Source organism: Plectrocnemia conspersa, unplaced genomic scaffold, assembly GCF_051122295.1.
Source record: "Plectrocnemia conspersa isolate PC_06_02 unplaced genomic scaffold, ASM5112229v1 ptg000006l, whole genome shotgun sequence".
Classification (NCBI taxonomy): domain Eukaryota; kingdom Metazoa; phylum Arthropoda; class Insecta; order Trichoptera; family Polycentropodidae; genus Plectrocnemia; species Plectrocnemia conspersa.
The window spans coordinates 1,138,823-1,161,928 of record NW_028277170.1 but is presented as its reverse complement, the minus strand read 5'-3'; the positions used below and the strand labels follow the sequence as shown (position 1 = coordinate 1,161,928).

General features: G+C 29.8%; 1 protein-coding gene across 1 annotated transcript; it reads right to left on the bottom strand.

Moving 5' to 3' along the window:
- Positions 1-5,486: 5,486 nt before the first annotated feature.
- On the bottom strand, positions 5,487-18,986 carry Sugb (Sugar baby transporter). The gene is made up of 13 exons (XM_088187651.1): positions 18,721-18,986; positions 18,426-18,564; positions 17,654-17,870; positions 15,533-15,713; positions 13,042-13,259; positions 12,793-12,985; positions 11,983-12,071; positions 11,555-11,708; positions 11,303-11,490; positions 10,775-11,033; positions 10,488-10,699; positions 10,228-10,411; positions 5,487-6,305 (listed from the first exon to the last, which is right to left on the bottom strand). Exons 1-13 carry the CDS (start codon positions 18,776-18,778, stop codon positions 6,181-6,183), a joined length of 2,217 nt encoding a protein of 738 aa, XP_088043777.1. The 5' UTR covers positions 18,779-18,986; the 3' UTR covers positions 5,487-6,180.
- Positions 18,987-23,106: the final 4,120 nt, after the last annotated feature.

The window sequence follows — 23,106 nt, the reverse complement described above, 5'->3', positions numbered from 1 at the left end:
AATTGATAGATGAAATACAAAATGATCCAAATAAGATGTGGAAATCAATAAAACAATTAATTAATCCAACTCAGAAAAACGACATAATAAAAATGGAAATTAATGGAAATATATATCAAGATCCTTATATAATGGCAGAAAAGATGAATACATATTACATTGAGAGCATAGAAGAAATTGTAAATTCAATACCAAGGATTAGTAATTTAGTACAATATAATAATAAAACATTAATTGTAAAATTTAGTAAATTTAAATCAGTATCATTAGATGAAATTCATAACATAATATGTAAATTTAAAAAAGGAACTAGTACTGATGAACTAGATATAAATATAATTAAAGAAACATGGGAAATAATAGGAACTAAATTAAATTATTTAATAAATAAAGCACTCTCATTAGGAGAAATGCCTGAAAATTTAAAGATTGCTACTATTGTACCTATACCTAAAATAAAAAATAGTAAAAAAGTTGAAGAAATGAGACCAATCAACATGCTACCGTGTATAGAAAAAATAATAGAAGAAGTAGTAATCAAACAATTAAAGGAATTTATTACTTCTCAAAACATAATATGTGAACAACAATCGGGATTCAGAGAAAAGCATTCCACTGAAACTGCATTACAAGTAGTGATAAATGATTGGCTGTTGGCTAAGGATACAAACAAAATCATTGGAGCAGTTTTCTTGGATTTCAAGAGAGCCTTCGAAACAATAGACAGAGAAATAATGTTGAAGAAATTGGAGAGTATAGGTATAAGTGATATAGTTTTGAGATGGTTTAATAATTACTTATATAAAAGAAAACAAAAAGTTAAGATAAATAATGTATGTTCTGAAGAGAGGTTAGTGTATTATGGAGTACCACAAGGGTCTAAATTGGGACCATTGTTGTTTGTTTTATATATAAATGATATAGTTAATAACGTAAAAAAATGTAAAGTTCATCTATTTGCAGATGACACATTGATCTATTGCATGGGTGATAACATTGAAGAAGTTGTGAGTAATTTGAATGATGAATTAGGTGTGTTAGAGATATGGTTAAAGAATAATGTACTTAAATTAAATGAGAATAAAACTAAATGTATGTTTATTAATTATAAAAATGTGTTAGATGATAGTACCAAAATAGTAATAAATAACTCTAATATAGAAATAGTGGATAATATAAAATATTTAGGAGTAATTGTTGATACAAAATTAAACTTTAAAGAACATTGTAATTACATATTAAAAAAAATTAGTAGAAAAATAGGTTTATTATCTAGATTAAGAAATATATTAAGTATAAATACAAAAAAATTAATTTACAATAGTATAATATTGCCCCATTTTAATTATTGTGCAACACTTTTAAATATGTTGAATAAATTAGATAAACAAATGTTGCAAAAATTACAAAATAGGGCAATGAGAGTAATCTTAAATAAAAATAGATTAACTAATTGTAAAAGTATGATTGATAGATTAGAATGGTTGAATGTTCAAGAAATATTGAGTATGAATGTATTAGTATTTATATATAAGTTAGAAAATAATATGTTACCACACTATTTTAATAAGTATTTAATAAGAAATAAAGATGTACATAAATATAATACTAGAAATAAAGAAAATTTAAAAATAATTAAGTATAAGAAAACGAGTACGGCTAGGGGAATTATGTACGGAGGTTTTAATTTATATAATAGTCTTCCAAGAGAAATCCGAAACAGCAAAAATATAACGGGTTTTATAAATGGAATAAAAAAACACCTTCGTACATATAGAAATAAAATATTATAATATTAAGTCTTTATTATTGTATATTTTTTCTTTCTGTTATGTATTTTTTATATATTTTTATATATGTTTACTAAATTTGTTAGATGTAAAGATTAGCTATTAAGCTAAATAAATTAATAAAATAAAATAAATAAAAATAAATAAATAATACGCAAAAATTGTAAGAAGCAACACTCAGTTTGATTTCTGAAATGGCTCAAGCACAAGAGAAGTTATATTCAATGTAAACATTATTGTATATGTCTAGATGTTTATGTGCTTTGTAGATTATGAAAAAGTTCAACATCGAAAATCATATATTAAAAAATCTGTATTGAAATCAAATTGGCAATGTGTAGGTTAAAAATAAATTCAGTAAACATGTCCAATCTTATCACCTTCCTTATTTAACATGTACTCTGAATCAATATCTCAAGAAACTCGAGATGAGTAAGATCTGGAGTTACTAGTGGAAGATACAGTAATACTTTAAGATAATGCCAAAGATTTTCAATATTGCTAAAAAAAGGTGAACGAAACAAAGTAATAAGCACGGTCTAAATATAAACATTTGTTTAATAATTGCAACAAAAATATTACTACGTACACCAAACGATACCAACGACAATGAAACAATAGAAAGAGTCACACAGTACAAATATGAATGAATGAAAAATAGGACTCATCTCAAGAAGTAAGAGCTCAAATAAAAATAGCAAGAAGTGCATTTTTCAGAATGAGACCTCAATTCTCTAAGCCTTTAGCTAAAATGAGCAAGGTCGTTATGTATTTACAATTCAGCTATATAGGAGTATGGAAAATTCTTGAGGGAGCTAAAAAAAAGTCGTTTGGAGTGTTTTTGTTTAAAAACCATCTCGGGGTTGAAGAGAATACATTGCTGCAGGAGCTAAAAAGACAGCAATTATTCAAATATTCAAAATAAATCGATACAATAATATAAATTTGCACATTTCTATACTAACCTTACAAAAACTTAATAGTAGAATAATACAAAAATATTCAGAATCGGCGACTACGACAAGACCAAACTAAAATTGACTACCGCGTGGATCAATATAATTTATTATTTTTTTTTTATTAAACTTGCATTTGTGTATATTATAGGGAATATAATATTTCACATAGGACTTTTCAGAACTGGATTATACTAAAATCGTCCCCGGGCAACAAAAATGGAACAACTCGGATAACATGATCAGCTCGGAGGTAGGAGGTCAACGGTTCAGAAATGCACCCGGGCTTTGCAAGTACGCTTGTGTTGAAGCGAACGCATGCAATACATTGAAACGTAGGGTGCATCCGTTAAATGCATATATCCATCAAAACTGATTTTATGTTTTAAATTTGAAAATATACATTAGGGCTATATTTTGAGTCCGTAGATTTTTTGCACCCTTATCACATATAAAGAACGCCTGGAAATCACGACCACGGCTCTAGGTTGACTCATCATGACGGTTGTTCTATAATAGTTTCCCTTTGCCTTCTGTACCGCAGTTCCACATCCATATTGTTGATACAATTCTGACTGTGAATGTCAAATTATTACCAATGTCAAGTATCTCGGAGTTAAATTCTCCTAGATATGTTACTTTCAAATGTGTGTGTTGACGCCCGTTTCGCCTGGTGTATGACATAGGTTACACGTTCAGTCTGTCATCAGTTCAATCTATGATCTTGATCATAAAAATACTGATAGCGGACTGATGGACTGACGGACTATATTACACGATCAGTTGAAACTGACATAAGTCTTCTTGAGAACGCTTTTGGATGATACGTTTTCCGCGGAAAAAAAAGAATGCTGTTATTTACATAATTATTTGGTTAAAACCCGATCACGGCATTGGAAAATCACAAAACAATATGGAAATTAATTACTTGATTTGGAACCCATTAGCACTCGAAATTCACCAAACGATGTAAAAAGGAAAAGAGAAAAACCACCATTTCAATAACAAGGGTATATTGGATATTCGCAAGAATTAATAATAAATATTTTACTGTATTCATTTATTAGGTTATGTTGTATTCATTTTAATAAATGCATTAAATATTTTAAGCGTTTTTATTTGAAAATAACATACTCGGGGTCGCTCGAATTTGTCCATAAAATGAAGATATTGAAAGTTCCAACTCTTCGGAGTATAAACATCATCTGCCCCGGCCCCTGATTTTCGAGACGTTATTTATTTTTAATTCTCGCCGGTAATTTTTTTTTAATATCGTCGATGGTAGCCAGAGGCTTAATTTTTTTCATAGATTATCAACAACCGTTCCAAAGCTTCATTTCTCTTATATTTATTTAAAATTCTTATGGGTTTTATCCCAGTATTTTTTATATTCTTAAATACATTTGGGGGGGGGGGGGTGATATAATTTTTGGAAGGGCCCCGCACATCGCTAGAGTTGGCCTTGTCCGGTAGGATTACATTTTAGACGAAATGGATCTGAATGATCTTAAAGCCTTAAGATTGAATTAAATGTAAACAACTGAATAATATATAAGTAGATATATTGATTCTCAGCGTAGCGTCTACTCAATAAGGCACTTTTTAAAGTTGCTAAAGGGCAGTGTCGACAATCCGGTAATGCTGTGACTTTCTGCTGTGAGCTTTAGAGTGCCTTAAAGCCCCTAAAAATAAAAATATTATAAATAAATGTAAAACAATGACATTTATTTTTTGTGAAATTTTTATTTTTAATAATTACAGCGTAAACATAATATAATATAATATAACAAATTTATTAATAAGCACGTACAATTTTATCGTTTATCCGTTAACAGAAAATTGATTTGAAGCTAATTTTATTTACATTATATTTATTACAAATAGTTGTTTTAAGAAGTTCAGTTTTTATTGTAGTCGACATTGTAATGATCACCGTTATATTTTTAATTAGGGCATAGTTCCACATATAAATTAGTACAATATTTTTTTTAAAGTTAATAAATTAATTTGTTTGATATAATTATTCACAGATATGTATATCCACAATCACTATCGGCAAGCGGTAGTAGGCCAACAACACGGGTTTCTTCCGCGTCGTTCCATGGTCACTAACCCATTGCGTCTTTCGATGGCGGTAAAAAATTAAAAATATGACTGTAAATAATAATTGAAAAATGAATTTATGATGATTTATAGAAAGAAATACACAAATCAGGTGGAAAATTAATAGTCGTCAAATTTAAATTAATGGCCAAAGATAAGTTAAAAAAAATATGAGTGACTGTCGATAAGATAGAAATCTATTGTATTGATGCTTCAATTAAGGGCAATTGAAAAGCAATAATCGATAAAGAACCTAATGTACGTTAAGCAAATAAAATAAAGCGTCATATTGAATTGTCAAGTATTGTATATATGTATTTTACTTTTTCAATATATGATTTAAGTCTAATTTCATATACTCTACTTGAAATTTTAATTGTTAGCAATAAAAAAATGTTTTATTGGTTGAAATATAATAATAATAATAATTAGTTCTACAATATTTGTATACATTAAACTATTTATTGATATATATTATCGTAACAATACATTATATATTAAAAAAATGCATTATATGGTGATAATTCAAGCTGTTATGCTCAATAATTTAATTTAAAATAGTATTAACTTTAATGGTTAATAATGTATTGTTATGATAGCATTTAGGAGTAAATTAATAAATAATAAAATAAATCAATTATATCTTTACTACATCATTTATTAAATGAAATGTTCTTACATGTGATTAAAAGTTATTTGGAAAAATACATTACAAATAAAATAAAAACATGCATCATATGCGCAAGTTATTAATTAACAACCTTTTACAAATTTGAAGAGAAATCGTCAATATTTTGGTGCAACCTGAGATCATTTTAATTTAAAAGTAGATAATGACTTTTTACAGTACATATTTACCTAACCTTAATTCATACATTTTTCAGTCATTTTTCAGTTTTCAATTTAACAACTTTGGTCATACAGCACCTCTTTTTTAGATTAAAATACATATTTAATCAATGTTTCTTAATAAAATATATTGAGTATTTTCTCTTAGTATACATATATGTATATTAGCTCAATTGCTCGAAATCAATTAAATCTCCATACTTTTTTAAAAGGTATGGATATCTCTAAGATTTTTGTAATTATGATATTTAAGAGACACTCAGTTAAAATTATTTGCTAATACAAATTGTGTATAGTATGAGACAAATATAGGAATGATAAATATTATTTTAAATAAAAAATAATGGGATAAATATTATGTTTATAAGTTATATATGTACATTTGTATGATATATAAGACTAGTATCTTAAAATAAGAGAACATCAATATATATTTTATAATATGCAATATTTGTGCATTTTCTTTATTATATATGATAATATCATTCGTTTAGCTCAACATTTTCCTCCGCGCAGATCAACTCTTTGTCTTGGTGTTCCTTTTGATCTAAAATTTGGACGATTTCTTTCATCTCCCCGTATTGTACGATCGACGTATATTGCCTGTCTAAAAAATAAATAAAAAATAATAATAATAAAAATAAAAACAAATTAAAAAAATAAATGTATATTTATACTGGATAAATACAAAATAATTATAAAAATTAGTAGTTTTAAAAAAACAACATAAAAATATGTGTGATAATAATATAAATTAAAGCCAATGTTGGTGGTTTGGTCCTGAAAAAATATAATTAAAGCTGCTGTTTTATTAAGCTAGAGACAATGGCAAAAGATTAACTTAACACATTACAGGCTGCTGACTTTAACTTTAAGGCCATTTAAAACTCATCAAATCGATATAAAATATTATGAATATATTTACATAATTATTTATTTTGATTTTTATAATAAACAAATGTTTTGGACTTCTGAATCATAATCAGTTTAAAGCTGGAGGATCTTTTTTAACATTATTCCTTTTACATAAATGTTTTATGTCTCGCTCGTAAAACTGTCAGATGTAAAAACACATTTTTTGCCAGTGCACAATTGATAGCAATAGAAAGTGATGACAATGATTCACAAATTAAATTAAAAAAATGCAAAATAAAAAGATTTTACAAAAAAATACGATTTCTAATAAAAAGCGGCCTGCATAATTCAGCGGCCTGTAGTGTTAATAAATACCCAATCTTCTTGGCTTCTATTTAGACATTTTAAATGGTGCTTATTTTCAAAATTCTACACAAATATAATGGAGCATACAATCAGGTACTTTGGGTATAAAACATCTATACAAAAATATAATAGCCTCAAATTAGTATAAAATATCAGTCTTGTAATTTATTGACGTTGTGGTGTAGATTTAAAATGATTCACCTGAATTCAGAACTGCGACTATAATCTTTGTACTATTCACACAATAACTAAAATCGGAAGCATTGTTATACATATTTTGAAAAATGTGAATATTAATGAGACAGAGAATGGACTATTGCTCACATGGCAACTGGTCACATGAACATTGGTCACAAATCGATCGCCCACAAGGCGATTACTCATACGAATATTGCTCACACGGTTTAAAGAAAGTTATAAGTTTTTTAATTTCAATACACGTTAGTTGTGTATAATTATTGAGACGTTCAAGAGGAGCTGACGAATTTAAAAAATTTTAAATACATAATTTGTTTATGTTTAAAAATACTTTTTGCCTTCAATTGAATGTATATTATTTTAATTTTATCATGTACATACTTATTTTTAGAATATTGGCAATAATAATGGGGCACCCCTTAAAATGGTGTGTAGCTCTTTACAAGTGCAGTCTGACCGAAATATTTTAGTAAGTAGTTTTAACGGTAATTATAAGAACTATACAAAGGAATCTATCGTTTTTAATTGCTCACTTGAGTTTTAAAAAAATATTGCAGGTTAAATTGTCCAGTTTCGCTTAAGTGACCTTTATGTTTAGTTGAGTGATTTCGACTTTTATTTGTCGTTATAATTTTTTTTTATTTAATAATTTATTTTGAATATTATATAAACATTTAAAAATGTTAAAAAAAACGTGATTTAAGCGAAGCTAAAAGAGCGAATATAATTTTATTGCATATTATTGACTGACTATATCGGAAATTAGTAAACTAATGAATTGTTCATGACACGCTGTACAAAATGCTTTGAAACGGTTCAACGAATGTGAATCTCACAAATCAAAGCTGAGAACTGGAAGAAAACGAAAGACAACTGCCAAAGAAGATCGAATGTTGGTTCGCGACTTCCGTACAAATTGTCGAAAAATGTCTTCAAAGCTAGCTGCTGAAATATCTGCAAGCGGAGGGCCATCCATTTTTTCGCGGACGGTAAGAAGAAAGCTCAACAATGTGAAACTCAGAGGTTGTGAAGCCTGAAACTAACTGTGGCTTACAGAAATAAATAAAATTCGAAGGTGGGCCCAAAAACACCGAGATTGGACATCTGAAGACTTGGCGAAAGTCCGATGAAACCAATTTTAAGATAATTTTAAACTAAAAAAATATCAAAAACATAATTTATTTAAATTTTTTTTAAAATAATCATAATTTTTTTAAACATTTTTAAAGTTTATGGGACCAACGGGTTAGTACACGTGCGTCGAAGAAGAATATCTTACTGATTACGTAGTACCCAAAGTCAAATATTGTGGCGGAAGCGTTACATTCTGGGTTTGCGTGGCAGCAGCAAGGATAGGAAATCTGTACACTTGCGAGGGTAACATGAATATTGACATTTATATTTCAATTTTGGAATCCACTTTAATGGATTTCTACTGGAAAATATTTCTAAGCGCAGACCATGCTATCATTCAATTCCAGCAAGGAAACACTCCATGATATACTTCGCTAAAAAGCAGGGGTTAGTTTGCATCAAAGGGTTCGACACTTTTAGGATGGCTACAGTCACCAGACATAAATCATATAGAGCATTTATGAGCAGAATTAAAACAAATGGTTGCTTGACACACTTACAAACCCAAAATAAAGCTGCGAGAAAAATTGCAGAGGGAATGGAGAAAATTGTCTCCGTCCACCCGCAAGTCATCCTATTTAGGATAATATATGAATTTTCGAAAAGATTTTTTTAACAAAAACTCGAATCACTATCATGAAAAAAATATAATAACGACATCTGTTAGAAGAATATACTATCTAAAATATGATTTATTCATTTTGGTGCCCTAAAATATTCAAAGATGTCAGTAAGTCTGTTTAAGATTGAGTTTCATAAAAGCGTGTTAATACGTGTCTGGCTGTATGATCAAATCGAAATTAACCGAATTCCGGCGCTTTAAGTATTAATATCAGTTATTTGATATATTTTGTATTTTATATGTCTATAGATTAATTTAATATGTATTTTATTTTAAATTAATTTAATATATATTTACGATATCTTGAAACGTTTGCTCTGTTGTGTATATATTTATTTATAAAATTGTGAAAATTATTTATTTACTTATGTATTTAAGCATTTCAAATAGAACAATATACACATAAGAAATATAGGGATTGCGCTGAAACATTATGACGGGAGTTAAAAAAACATATTTCCTATATAATAATTAAATACGTTGTATTAATTTGCTTTTATTTATTTTTTAAACAATCAGCTCTTATATAATTATGTTTATATCTATCAACCTTCATTGACATATTTAGTTAAACAAATCAGTAGTTTTCATAATTAAAATTATCCATATGCTTTCAATTTTTAATCAAAAATACCCAATTGTCACATTATTAGTTAACCTGTAGATTTTTTTTGTAAAACCGGATAAAATTATCTAAAAAAGTGTATATTTCTTTTTTTTTTAAATTTTTTTTCACTCTGTATCCTGTTAATATTGAAATTAAATAACGTTCCTTTTCTTTAAACCGTGTGAGCAGTCGTCTTGTGATCAAGTTGCCCAATGTTATGAGTAGTGAATATATAAAAATCGTTGGAATTCATGAACGAGATCCCTTATGGTGATGCATGTCTGTCATTCCAGCAAGTGTACGAGTGGACTATAAGCTTAGAAACCATTGCAAGAGATATTATGAAGGAAAATCAACGAATAACATAGCTTCACTTCTGGAAATAAGATGGTTATGCACCATGTATTATGCTGTCTTACTTTTGGTGTGAACGAAGGGTAATTTTGAAGTTAAGCAATGACAACAATACAACGTATGCAGATCTTCTCAAGAATCATCTTTTACCCGTATTTGAATCAACACAACTTGGATTTCTAAGTACAAAGATTAAGTATATTTTACCCAGTAATTTCTCTCAAACGGACAATGTAAAAAAGAGGTTCATGTCCGACTGAGATAAGAATGTATTGTAAATATTCTGTAGTATATATTTCTATTAGTGTACAACCTATGTAGATTCTACTGTCTGTGTATCTACAACAGTTTGGGTTGGTTTATTGTCCCCTTCGGCTTTCAAAGCCGCTATACCTTCATTGTTGTAGTTTTGGAACACTTTGCTGAACGTCAAAGCGACGTTGATTAAGCACCCGATGAGAGCTGCCACTCCGAATATTCTGAATGTCATCGCTCCGCCCAGCTTGCCGAACAAGATGCCACTGATCAAGTTGCCGAGAGAGGTACCCACACCTTCGAACACAGCTCCTGTCAATCCCTAAAAAAAACCAAATAATAATCATATTAGAAGCTGTAAAAGTGCAAAGAAATCTGGATAAAATAAACAAGATTACCATGACAGTAGCTTTGACTCCAATCGGAGCTATAAGATTAGCGTACGAGTTCATCGTAGTAAACAGCATGCCGAAGGTCAAACCTTGGAATAGTTCAATCGGAAGCGTCCACCACGGGTTGGTCAATAACGAGTACAATATAAACCGAAGTCCGAATCCGAGCAACACCAACGACATAGAGTTCAAATGTCCGATTCTCTTCAAGATTGATCCTGTATAATAATTAATCAAATCAATTATTAAGAAGTAATTGAATATAAATTTAATATGAAGATTTAATAACCAACCCGAGATAAAGAAGAAAGGTAGTTCGCCACCAAAGCATTGGATTCCGCTGACGAGGCCTTGCAATGTCTTGATCCAATCGATGTGTGTACACTCGCTGTCTTGCGCCAAGTCCTCTAAATACCAGAACAAGAACTGCCAGATGAGACCGGTGCACATACCAGTCAAGATCATCCAGACAAAGAAATGGAAGAATTGATACGAAGAAAACATTATTCCGATGTTGCGGAATATGTTTACCGAGGAGTTTTGCTGATTGATCTGCAATTAAAAAGTAATACATTTAGCTATTATGTTTTTTCCGGCATTGGCCGCAACAATCAGGTGTCTTGGATAGCGGTTATATGATTTTGGGTTCTGTATACAGTCCTTTTATATCCGTTTTGTGTGACATCAGCAAATTTATATGACTTATTTTATATTTATCATGTTAACGCATTTAAATATTCCATCCTGAAAAAAGTATCGAAGCCAAACCAACACGCGGTACTGGTAGATAGGGACAGATCAATAAAATGGGTAAATTTCACCTTTATAATGCTAGAGACGAGAATGTCGCACATCATCAACAAAAACATCAGTACGAACGCCACCAGATAGTTTTTCGTTTCCCTATCTTGGCTGAACAAGTCTATCAGATAGCCAGTGAGCAGTGAAAAAATTCCCCATCCTAATGAGCCCCATAGCCGCTGGCGACCGTACTGACTAGCCCTATCGCCTACAAAACGCAAAAAATATTTAGACTTCTATCGTAAAAATGTAACGACGACTGCCGAAATTACCAAGTTTTGCAAAGCATATTGCGTCTGCCAGGCTAACCACTACGGCCATGCCTATCCAGTTGATGACCATGAACGTAGAAAAGAAAGTAAGCCTCAAGCCAAACTGTTGATCGTTTACTTTGCCGCTGTTGGCTGTCACGATTGCGTCGTTAATCTGAAAATTACAAACTTGTTAGAATAATATAGTATCTCTAATATCTATATACACCTAGGGGCTTATATAGTAGCCAGGCGCGTGCGGTGAGATACTTTCCCTTTCGCTCGTTCGCGTGTTAAGTGACGAGTGAGTGAGAGATAAGGGCATGCGGACAGCACTCACTCTCGTCACTTAACACGTGAACGAGCAAAAGGGAAAGTATATCACCGCACGCGCCTGATAGAAACCACAATATTTTTATTCAGCAATCTATTGTTAACTATGTAAGTACCTTTAAATTGTCACATACTGTATGACAAGATGTTTCAAAGTGAGGTTGAAACTTATCTACCCTAGGACACGAAACGTAATGAATTGAACCTGGAACAAACATAAAATAATTATGAAAGTGGACAAAGTTATGTTTCTTTCTTTTCAATATATTTAAAGGTTTGCGTTTGAATTGACTAAAAAATATTTTTATATTACGCAACATGTTTATATAATCTACTAGATTTATAATTTATTTTGACGTATAAATTTTGCATGTAGCTTATAAGGAAACATAAAAATTTAAGGTTGAATGACTTAGACGGTTTTCAAAATTACCGAATGTATTAAAATTGATTTAACATAATAAAAAAGTTTTTTTTATTTGAAAGAAATTTTTATTAAACCATGATAATTAAAAATTTTAATAATGCTTGAATCTTGGCGAGATTCACTAGAAGACGATAACTGTCTTATTCATTTCCATTTTTTTGACGTGTTATTTAAATTCAGAGGTTGTATATCTATAAATTACATAAAAATAAGTTTATTAATATAAGCACGTAATAAATAGACATTTATTACTTGAGACATAATGGAAAATCAAATTCAGGTTTTTAAGTGCAACAGAGGTAAAAACAACGATACAAGCACTGCGTCAGGAAGCTGACACGTGGCAAAGTGACTTAGTCCATTATCAAAATAAACATTAGCGGAATACCGTTAAAGGTAACGACATGAAATAATTAATAAACCAATTTTTTTCGATTTCTTGACTTAGACCACTTTTATAATTGTATGCATTAATATGAAACACGTAATTAAAATATACCTTCTGTCGATATAATCCTCTGGATCTTAAAAAATATGCATTGATCCTCCAGAATGGTCTTCTGCGGCAAGACGACTGCGTTAAAATCCAAAACCTTTGCTTGCCACAATACTGTACACTCGTTTGAATCTTGAGCTTTCCATTCTTCACACAAGGTGGCGAGCATCCAAGGATCATCTCTATCGCAATTTACCTAAAAAAAAATTATATAAAAAGAGTTTTTAACAAATTTTTGATTGACCTTATTACCTCACACTGTAAATCGCCAGTTTCGTTCTCAAATGCAGGTTCATACTTTTCATTATTGTCATGTTGTGGACACGTGCTAAATTGCATTCCAGTTTCCATGCAATAAGTGTCCAATTTCTTTGAAGAGTTGTATAGATTGTTCAATCGATTGTCATCGCATTTTACCATGCAATTCGTATCAAACTTCGCTTTTGTGCATTTTGGAGTATACACCATCCCTGAAATAATATTTATATAAGAATTAAGATATTTTTGTGAAACTCGACTGATAAATAACACTTTAATGAAACGGTTTAGTGAGAGGTAATTAATTATAATTCGTAAGTATGTTTATCCCACTAATGCAGTGATCGGCTAACCAGGGTAAATTACATAAAAATGAAATTTTTGGGGGTAATGAACATTCCCTTATTTAAGAATATACATTTTCTGAAATATTTGATTTAATACTGCAAAAACAAAAGATACCACCGTTTTTTTTGTGACTTATGTATTATAAATGAATTGTTCCTTATTTCTGTTGAACCAATGAACATGTCGAAGTTGCAAAAAGCTAAGAGCATTTCTTTATTAGGAATATGCAATTTCTGGAGTAATTAAACTTTTTATTTAACATCCTATAATGGCCTGAAACCGATCGATTTTTCAAAGTGATTTCTTCACTATTCGTTACGAGATTGATTAATTTTGTTCGTTCATCCTCGTATTTGTCGGTGTACCTGCTATGACCGAAGTTTATAGAATTCGTTTGTCGCAATCTCAGAAAGCAAGATCTTATTTATTGTTTTAAGCCACAAGTTTTTATTATATTGTATATTTAAAGCAATTTTCTTTATATTAGACTAAGTTTATTTCAATTAAAAATTAAACATGACTTTCCAAATTTTTGTAAATAATTGTTTTAATGAAAAGGTAAATAATTGTGTTAATAAAAATGTAAGTAATCGTGTAAATAAATATAAACAATCATGTGATTTTTATTTTAATTTTTTTTTTTAGTTTTAAATAAAAGGAAACTATTTAGTTTAAAATAAATCGACATTTCGGTAAGAGGGGGCCACAAACACAACAGTACTTATTTTTTTATACAACGTTGACGCAATGTTTATTAATGTTTCATAGTCTTTGAAAAGGCGTTTGACAAAGTTCAACATGAGAGAAAATAATAATTTACGAATTATATGTTGATATAAAAAAAATTATATACATTTATATAGAAAAATATTTTAAGAAACATCGCTGAATACTGATGAAGATCTTATCAGATACAGTATTCATAGCAAGTAGTTGAGAGTGGGTACAAGTGCTTATTAATAAAATAGCAGAAGTTTGTAAATGATACAGTATAAAATTACAACATTATGAGTATACAGTAGACCCCCCAATAACACGGTAAATTGGGGACGTGCTATTTGGGTGCCCGTTATTTTACGTGTGAGCGACCCAAAAGAAGGATATCTCATCACACGCGCCTGATTCATATGTATTACAAAAAAATTGTATGAGTATTTTCTAAACCCCCAACTACACATACTCAAATAGCACGTCTGCAATTTACCGTAATATTCGGGGGTCTACTGTATTTATGACTTGATACACAGAAAAGTTAGAAAAACACATATATTTGAGATAAATTCTAGAAGATCAGGATTACACACAATGGAGATAAAATGCATGTTCAAGATAGCCAGGACAATTTTTTGCTCACTTTTAAGATTTAGAATGGTATGGTGTTATTTGTTCTTTATCATTTTATGTGGATGCTGACAGAGAAGGCGATTGAACATCTAAAAGCCTTTTAAAATGTAGTTCTACATAGGTATGTTCTGTGTTAGTTGAGTGACGTGGAACTTTTATTCCTTATCATCCAAGGCAAGTTAAAGAACCATTTTAAAAGAGCACTGCCTTTTATTTAAGACAATAGTAAACAAGACACATAGTCAAAATGATTACCAACCGATAAGGCACTACAAGTAGGACTTCCACTTGAATGTTTCGGATTATGTAAACGATAAGACAATCTAGATTAATTAAATATTTAGAATATGATGAAAGATATCGTAAGGAAAAGACATACTATAAAAACATACTATTGTTCTTTAATTATATAAGAAGAAATATTTTTTGTTCTATAATTTCATACTATTCAAAATGTTAATGTGTGACGATCAAATTAACCGCTCATATTTATCTTTCTATTATAATATACATTTCATGTAAAACGATGCCGTTGCCGAGATGAAAAACAGCAGGCGAGCTGGTAATAAATAAAATCTCAAATTACTTTATTACGGTAATAGCGAAATTGCACCTAAGTTAGATAAGAGGACATGCACAAATAAGTATACAAATGATTTTTATCAGTGCACGTACTACATGTGTCGCAAATTGGATACAAAGTATTCAATTAAATATAATAGAGAACAATCATGATATTTAACAGGTCGGGGAACGTCAAGTACTTATTTATATTAAATGATTGACTAATTACCGTTTGAAAATCTGGTATGATTTGCTCGGAACTTCAAGCAATTGTCGCTCTTCATGATCTCTTCCTTGTGTATGATGCTAGTGAATGAGATGATCGGAAGGTTGTACAGGCAAAACATTGGCATTTTCCATTGCTTGCAAATCACTTCCCACATGTATGGCTTTGTTATATCGCATGTCATCTGGAATGTTATTAACGACCGATATTGCTATTACATATATATATGAAAATACTAGTAAACGAAAGTATTTTTAATTCTTTTGACCCAAAAATGATTTTTAATTACATTTTTTTGATTAATTATAAAGGATTATGATCATATTTAGTACATTTTGAACAGTTTTGGGTTGGGTTGAAATTTTATTATTAAGTAGAAAAACTGTAATTTTTTGCAAGAACGTGTATTTATTGATTCAGTAATTTTGTTTGATTTAGTCAGTTAATTAATTAAATGGTCAATAGTTTATATATTTATATTTTGTATTTAAGTAAATGGATTATAATAAATAATAAAAATATGTAAAAATAAAACTTTTTTTTTATATTTCCTTTTAATTTCTATTATAAAACGTTTTTGACCTCTTCTTTGATCTCTAGTATTTTTTTAACAGAGTTACGGTTTTTTACAATATATAATAGTCGCTGTTTTTAAATAAAATAGCAGATCCGACTGACTAACGAACTAAGCTGTAATTTTTACAAGATCTATTTCTGGCAAAATTTCACGTCGATATTTTAAAAACTACGACAGTTATTGTTTTCTCAAATTTCGTTATATCCCATATAGAAAAATACAATAGGTATATTTCTTAAGAAATCTAACTTATAAATTGGTTTTGATTACCGATGATTTAATTTGTTGCTATTGTAGAATGGTTTCGAACAAATTTATTATAAATAAGTCAAACACTAGTAATATGAATTCATTAATTTAATTCGGCATATATTTATTAGTCAGTAATTATAATAAAATGTTTTTCTTTTAACTAAATGTTATAAATTTAACACAGAAACGATATTATGGATTTAATGATAAAATGGATATAAAGGAATTTCTGTAAAGATCGAATATAAAATAGTTTTATATAAAAATTGTAAGTAATAAATAAATAAATAAATTTTACCATATAAAATTCCCCTATTAATCTTTTTTATAGTTGCCTACCATTTATTATTAATATAAGTGACAATATATTAATATTACTGACCATTTAATTTGATGTCGTTTTTTACTGACCATTTATCAAAAATCTACTAATCATTTATTCTTAAAAATCTGATTAATTATTACTGAGCGTTTAATATAATATATTGAACTGACCATATCAAATTCCTGTATTGACATTTTTTAAAGTTACTGACCCTTTATTATAAATAAGTGTCAATATTACTGACCATTTAATTTATTGTCGTTTTCTACTGAACCATAAATATATTAAACAGACCATTTCAATATCCTTTACTGACCGTTACAATTTAAAATTAAATAATACTGATTGTTCAATCAGTTTTTTCTTAAAAAAATTATCAGCATTTAAAAATAGATATTATTTAGTTATTGTAGTTGTATAATGTTAGTTGTATTTTGTTAACAGATTAGCTATATATTTGGTTTAGTCCTTCGAATATTTTTTTATAGTTTGTGCTTAATTTTGATGAAATTAAAATAGAAAGAAAAATTTTGCCACAAAGATTATGAAATTATCATTATTAGGTAAGTAATTTTATTTTTATTAAATTAAATTTGTTAGTAATGTTTTAACATGTGTGATATTTAAAAAGATAATGGTAAAATATGCATTACAAAACGGCAACAATTGACGCTTACTGATAATTTATTTTTAACATTTTCTACCTTAAAAATCAATAATTAAAATGCAAGAAAACTGTATGAATTGTTAGCAAAACATTTTAATTGCTATTTTAGTATAATTTACAATTTATGAAACTGTACTGAATCGATGAAAATAACTTAAATGCTGATAAATCATTTGATGCAGAGAATATGATAGTTATGTTGATTTATAAATATCTCACAGCAAGAAAATGTTAACTGATAATTCTCAATAAAAAGGTTAACATGTTTTTGCTGTTGAGAGGAAAATTATAGTTAAACAGTACGTGGCAATATGATGTTTCTGAAACGGTCGCATAGGCGTTGGTCAGGCATTGTCCAGTGGTCTTGTCGTTATCGTAGCAAACTTTGAAAAACGACTCTGAGTCTCCGCAAGTCAGCTTTGTTGTGTTTTCTGTTACTTCAGGTATAAAGTACAGGCCTAGAAAACCAACTATGGTGATCACTTGAAAGATTATGAATATAATTTTGTGCTTTTGGTATCTGAAAAGAATTAAATAAATATATTGTAAGACTAAAATAAAAACAACAATAAAAAACCGCTTTGCTACTATATCAATAGATACATAAGAAGCAAAAACGGTTGTACAAAGTCTTTTTTATAATATAATAAATAGTATTATGCTTAAAATGCTAGCAAGATAAAATATATTATTTACAATCTTTTGATTGTGAATCACTTAATAAAAATGTTTCAATTCAATAGTTAAAATATATATCCGAACAAATGGATAGATTTGATAAGATATCAGATAAATGTGTAAAAATCTTGAACTTTATTAGTAACTTAGATGTATCGCCATAATAAAAAAATTCGACCTTAATAATAGTAAATTTATTTGTTAGTTTTTGCCATCTAGCTAAATTTGTTTCATTACACCAGCGCTTTGTTTGAACGATCGACGTTTTCATGTCAATCGAGTACTTTGACGATAAGCATATTTGTTCAGTGATAACAAAAATATATGTGCCATAAGAATAAAATTGCTGCCGATCAGATCGCATTGGCAATTGTAACGCTGCGAAAATGTTACTCACCGATCAGCGATAGCGCCAAAAAGCGGTTTGGCTAAGAGTCCGAAGATTGGCAGGAACGTGAAAACCGTTCCAACGACTTCAGGCGAGAAACCAAGCTGTTTAGCATACGTTGTCATAAACGGTACCAACGGAGCAGTACCTGAAAGAAAAAATAAAATTATTATCATAATAATTTTAAGTCACATTTGATGAACGATTCACACAATAAAATATATTTTGTTATAATACAAAATATATTATAACAGTTGTTCTAATGACCTATAATTATTTTTTATTTGAGGCTTTAAAGACTTACCGGCGTTGAAGAAGAAGTAATGCGCCTTCATAGGCAAAAGGTCTCTGTTGATCGTCATATCTATTTTGTGAACCTAACCTCACTATGGTGTTATTATTTTTTTAAATTATTCGATGTATCGTAGCTCAAAATTGTCAATCAAATCAAACCAACTGATTTATAACTAAGCACAAAGGATGTAATTTGTGACGTATACTACGACTGCTGCCGCAAACAACAGACATCTGCGAATAAGATACCATCGAGCACTGATTTTGACATTGACTAGTGATGTGCTGAAAATTCAAGTAACTATATTTTTGTAACGAAAAAAAAATACAGTCACTATTATTTAAAAATAGTATAAAACGCAAAAATATATGTTTAATAAAATAATCAGGTTTATTAGTGAATGAGAAAATATATAAAATAAAAATATTTTTTTAAATATTTATGATATAACTAAAAGAGTAAAATATATATTCTAATATTGGTACTTGTTAAGAATATCAGCACCACGCTCCAAAACAGGCCTGCCAAGAGGGGGGGGGGGATGCGGGACAAATTTCTGGGGCTCGTTCTCCTTGAGAGGTCCGAAATCATATCAAAAATAAATTTATAAATAAATTAAAAACTGACATCAAATAACTATTTGTTCACAAAGTAAGTATTTCAGGTATAAGATTCTTTTGCCTTTTTATTTACACTAAAATAAATAAAAGGAGTAAAACATTGCCTTCAAAAGATCCACTTTCTAGGAAGTATTTTCACAATAAGCATTATTAATCAACGAAACAGAGCGAAATCAAAGCAGGCACTAATAGAATGCTTTAACGCCATTGAATCATCAGCAAGGAAAATGGGGTTGAAGATCAATGAAACAAAAACGTAGATTAGGAGATGCGTTTCATGCTTAACATTACATATTCTAAAATATTGTATCACGAATGTAAATGTATAATATTTCAATCGATTAAAATCATCTAATAAGTAAAATTTTGTTTTCTCGCCTTTGTGTTATGTACTCTGATTTATAATATATGTGTTCCTAATATTGTGTAATTCAATGTGATTGAGATGCAATTGCAATGCTGCGACGTAATTTGCTAATCGCCATAAATCGAGTTGAATGAGCGTTTGCTTATATTGAAGCAATTAGAGTAAACAAGGGATTGATTTTAATATCATTCGTTTGAACGAAGCGACGAATCGATGGTGTATTCTACATCGTGCGTCACAGGGAAATGCGTTACAAGTTATATCATTCGTTTGATCGAAGCGACGAATCGGTGATGTACTCAATATCGAAAACACTACGGTACTTGTTACCTTATGAAATGTGTCACAAAGAAATGCGTCACAGTTTGAATGTATAGAAATATAGAAAGGAAATAAAGGGACAGTACTTGATCTTGAACTCGGAGAGAAAAAGAGAGAGACAGTCAAAGCTAATACAAAAATATACTCATTTAACAAATCGTTCGTCCAGCTGATTCCTCCTCTCGGTCCTTAACACTACTTTCAGAAATATTCCTATTAAAGAAGCTAACAAACAATTTCGAACATTCTTGAATGTTTTGTTCTTTTAATAATTTTCTTTTTCGGTTTTTGTCTACGTTTAGCAATTAAATCGAGCGTTTCCACTGCACGATTTAATTGCTTTTGTCGTGGATTCTAAACGGGGACTCCCTTTAAATGTTAACGTTGTTTATTTTCATCTATTTTATAAAAAAGAGTTTCGATGTCCAGCAGAAATGAAAACTTTTTATTTTGATTTTGAAAATTGTGTTGATATTTCTCACTGCAATCGGTCAAGTACGTTTTTCATAACACGTATGATTTTGTTTTCTAGGAATCATTTCACATCGTCTAATTCTTTTTTCAATTTTTATTATTGATATTTTAACAGAATTTTCGCATAAATTATCGCGTAGTTTGAACGATTCTAATTCCAGAGAATTAAGATCAGTTACTGCTTATGTGAAATTCATAGTAGGATCTTATAATTGCTTTTGATTTAATTTTTTTAATAACGCCATATACATAACATCAAAATAATGAAATTCAAATTCGAAATATTTTATAGCAATTGTTTGTATCGCTTTTAATTTCAAACGAATAGCTGTGACAGTTTATATTCTTGTGCTCCAGTGTGTTTCCAAATCGCGTTTTAATGTCAGTGGTAAAGCTGTTTTTAAATCCATCCTAGCGAATCGTAGAACGAGAAGAAATGGGTTTATGCTTTCAATTGTTCCGAAAGAAGTGCCCACCACTGGTTCTTGCATAGGTGAGTGTGTTTCGGCCAAATTTAAGCTATGCTTATCACAGTTTGCAAATAATGCAATGTGATTCATGGCAAAATCAAAATATTATTTTAATATAGATTATTACCAACTACATTTTGGGGCCCATTTTAATCTTACGTCAGAGGACATATGCCCCCCTCTGTCCCACCTACGCTACGGCCTTGTTTTTATCTTTCAATGAAAATCGGAACAAAACAGTCTCGAATCTATCCCGAAAGTATTTTATAAAATATTGAGTCATTTCAGTGAAATCATATCGAAATACATTTTCAACGGTAGATATATCTATTTTTGCCAGTTAAAATATGTGTAATTTATCTGGTAGGTGCTAGTAAAATTATATGATTTCAACTTTTCTATACATAGTATTATATAAATTTACTTATTTATAATCATTTATTATGATGCGATCCACAAATGTTACAGTGAATGTGTATTTTTCAGTGAAATTATATTTTCCCTGTATTTGACCAGAAAAATATTTTATAAAATATATTAAAAGCTACCATTGAAAAAATATGAAATGCCATCCCTGCAATAAAAGCAACCAACAGCGTTTTGCCACATAAATTCGTTTTAAAATGTATAACTTCGTTTTTATCATCGTGCGCGTGCTTATTCCCCAAACAGAAGCTAAAAATCGCAATTAACAGTGTCGCCGTGTGTTATTTAGTGTATTTGCAATCATTATACGGACGGAATAGCGTAGTACGTAACGTCTTAGAATAATAACTCTGAGGTTGCGAGTTCGAACCCCGACAGTGGCACTCGAATTTTTATTTATAAAAATGGGCTATTATTAAAAAACCTGCCCCAGCTACAGTGACATCTATTGGTCGTAAATTATATTAGACGTAATAATTTAAAATTATTAATATAGATGTCACCGATTCCCAGACTCTCAGTCTGGTGGTTAAGTGTAATTAGTATATAAATACAGTTTAATTTTTAGTTATTAAATATGTTTAAAACACTTTTAGCCCCTTTACTTTTACTTCTACGATTTTTTGACAGAGATATAATTTTTTTAATGTATGCCGTTTTTCCAACAGAGTCTTCCGACAGAGAAAAAAATTCCGACAGAGTCAAGAATGTAAGAATTAAGTAAATTTCTGTATATGAAAATGTTTAAAGGTATTAAAATTTATCGAAACTTACTTAGTATATAAATATTTTAGGTAGATTTCTTAAGAAATAGTACAAATTTCAGAGAGACTCATTACGCTACTTTAAAGAATCAATGCAGTATCATCGACTATCACCATGAGACCTCAAATCTACCTTGAGCCAAAATGGTTATCTACATATAAACGTAAGTAGCTTTTTTAATTACAGTGTAATTGTAAGTAATTCTTTATGTTTTTGACGGAATTTAACGTGAAACTTTGCGTTGAGAAATGGAAGGGCTTGCGTATGGTGGCTTTTATAAAATAAATTTTTCTTGAAAAATAAATATGTTCTAGTTTCGGTAGTCATAATAATTATAGTTAGCGTGTATACATAAATTAAATGCTTCAATTTAAGTATTCAATATCTTTTGCTGTTAATATTTTTTTTTGTTTAATTAGTGTCATTTTACATTAATATTCTCACAGCCGTGTTTGCGTCACGTAATCTTCAAGCAGTGGTGTAGCTAGGGTACGTGCCACCCAGGGCGATCCTTAAAATTGCCGCCCCCCCCCACACATTTTTTGCAGGGTCATAAAATCAGCATTTCTTGAAATAATAAATTGGTTATTATTAAGCTTTTATTATTCATGGATTTATTGTTTTAATACATTCAGGGTTAAGAACCACACTAGACGTTCCCATCGCGAATATGCCGCCCCCAAGCAAGTGCCGCCCGGCGCCCCCCCCCTCCTCCGCCCCCCATAGCTACGCCATTGTCTCCAAGTTGTCTAGAAAATCTGGTAAAACTCTTGGAATTCGTGATTTCGGTTTTCTTAGATGCTAAGTAGTATAAAAGTCAAGTTCTGTCTTGTGATAGTTTAATATGGAAGTATAGTGTGTAAGTTATGTTTGAGCTTATATGAACTTGGGGGAAGAGCTTCGTTATGTCTTACTCTTGACAGTTTGGCCAATGCAATGCTTCAGAGCGGAA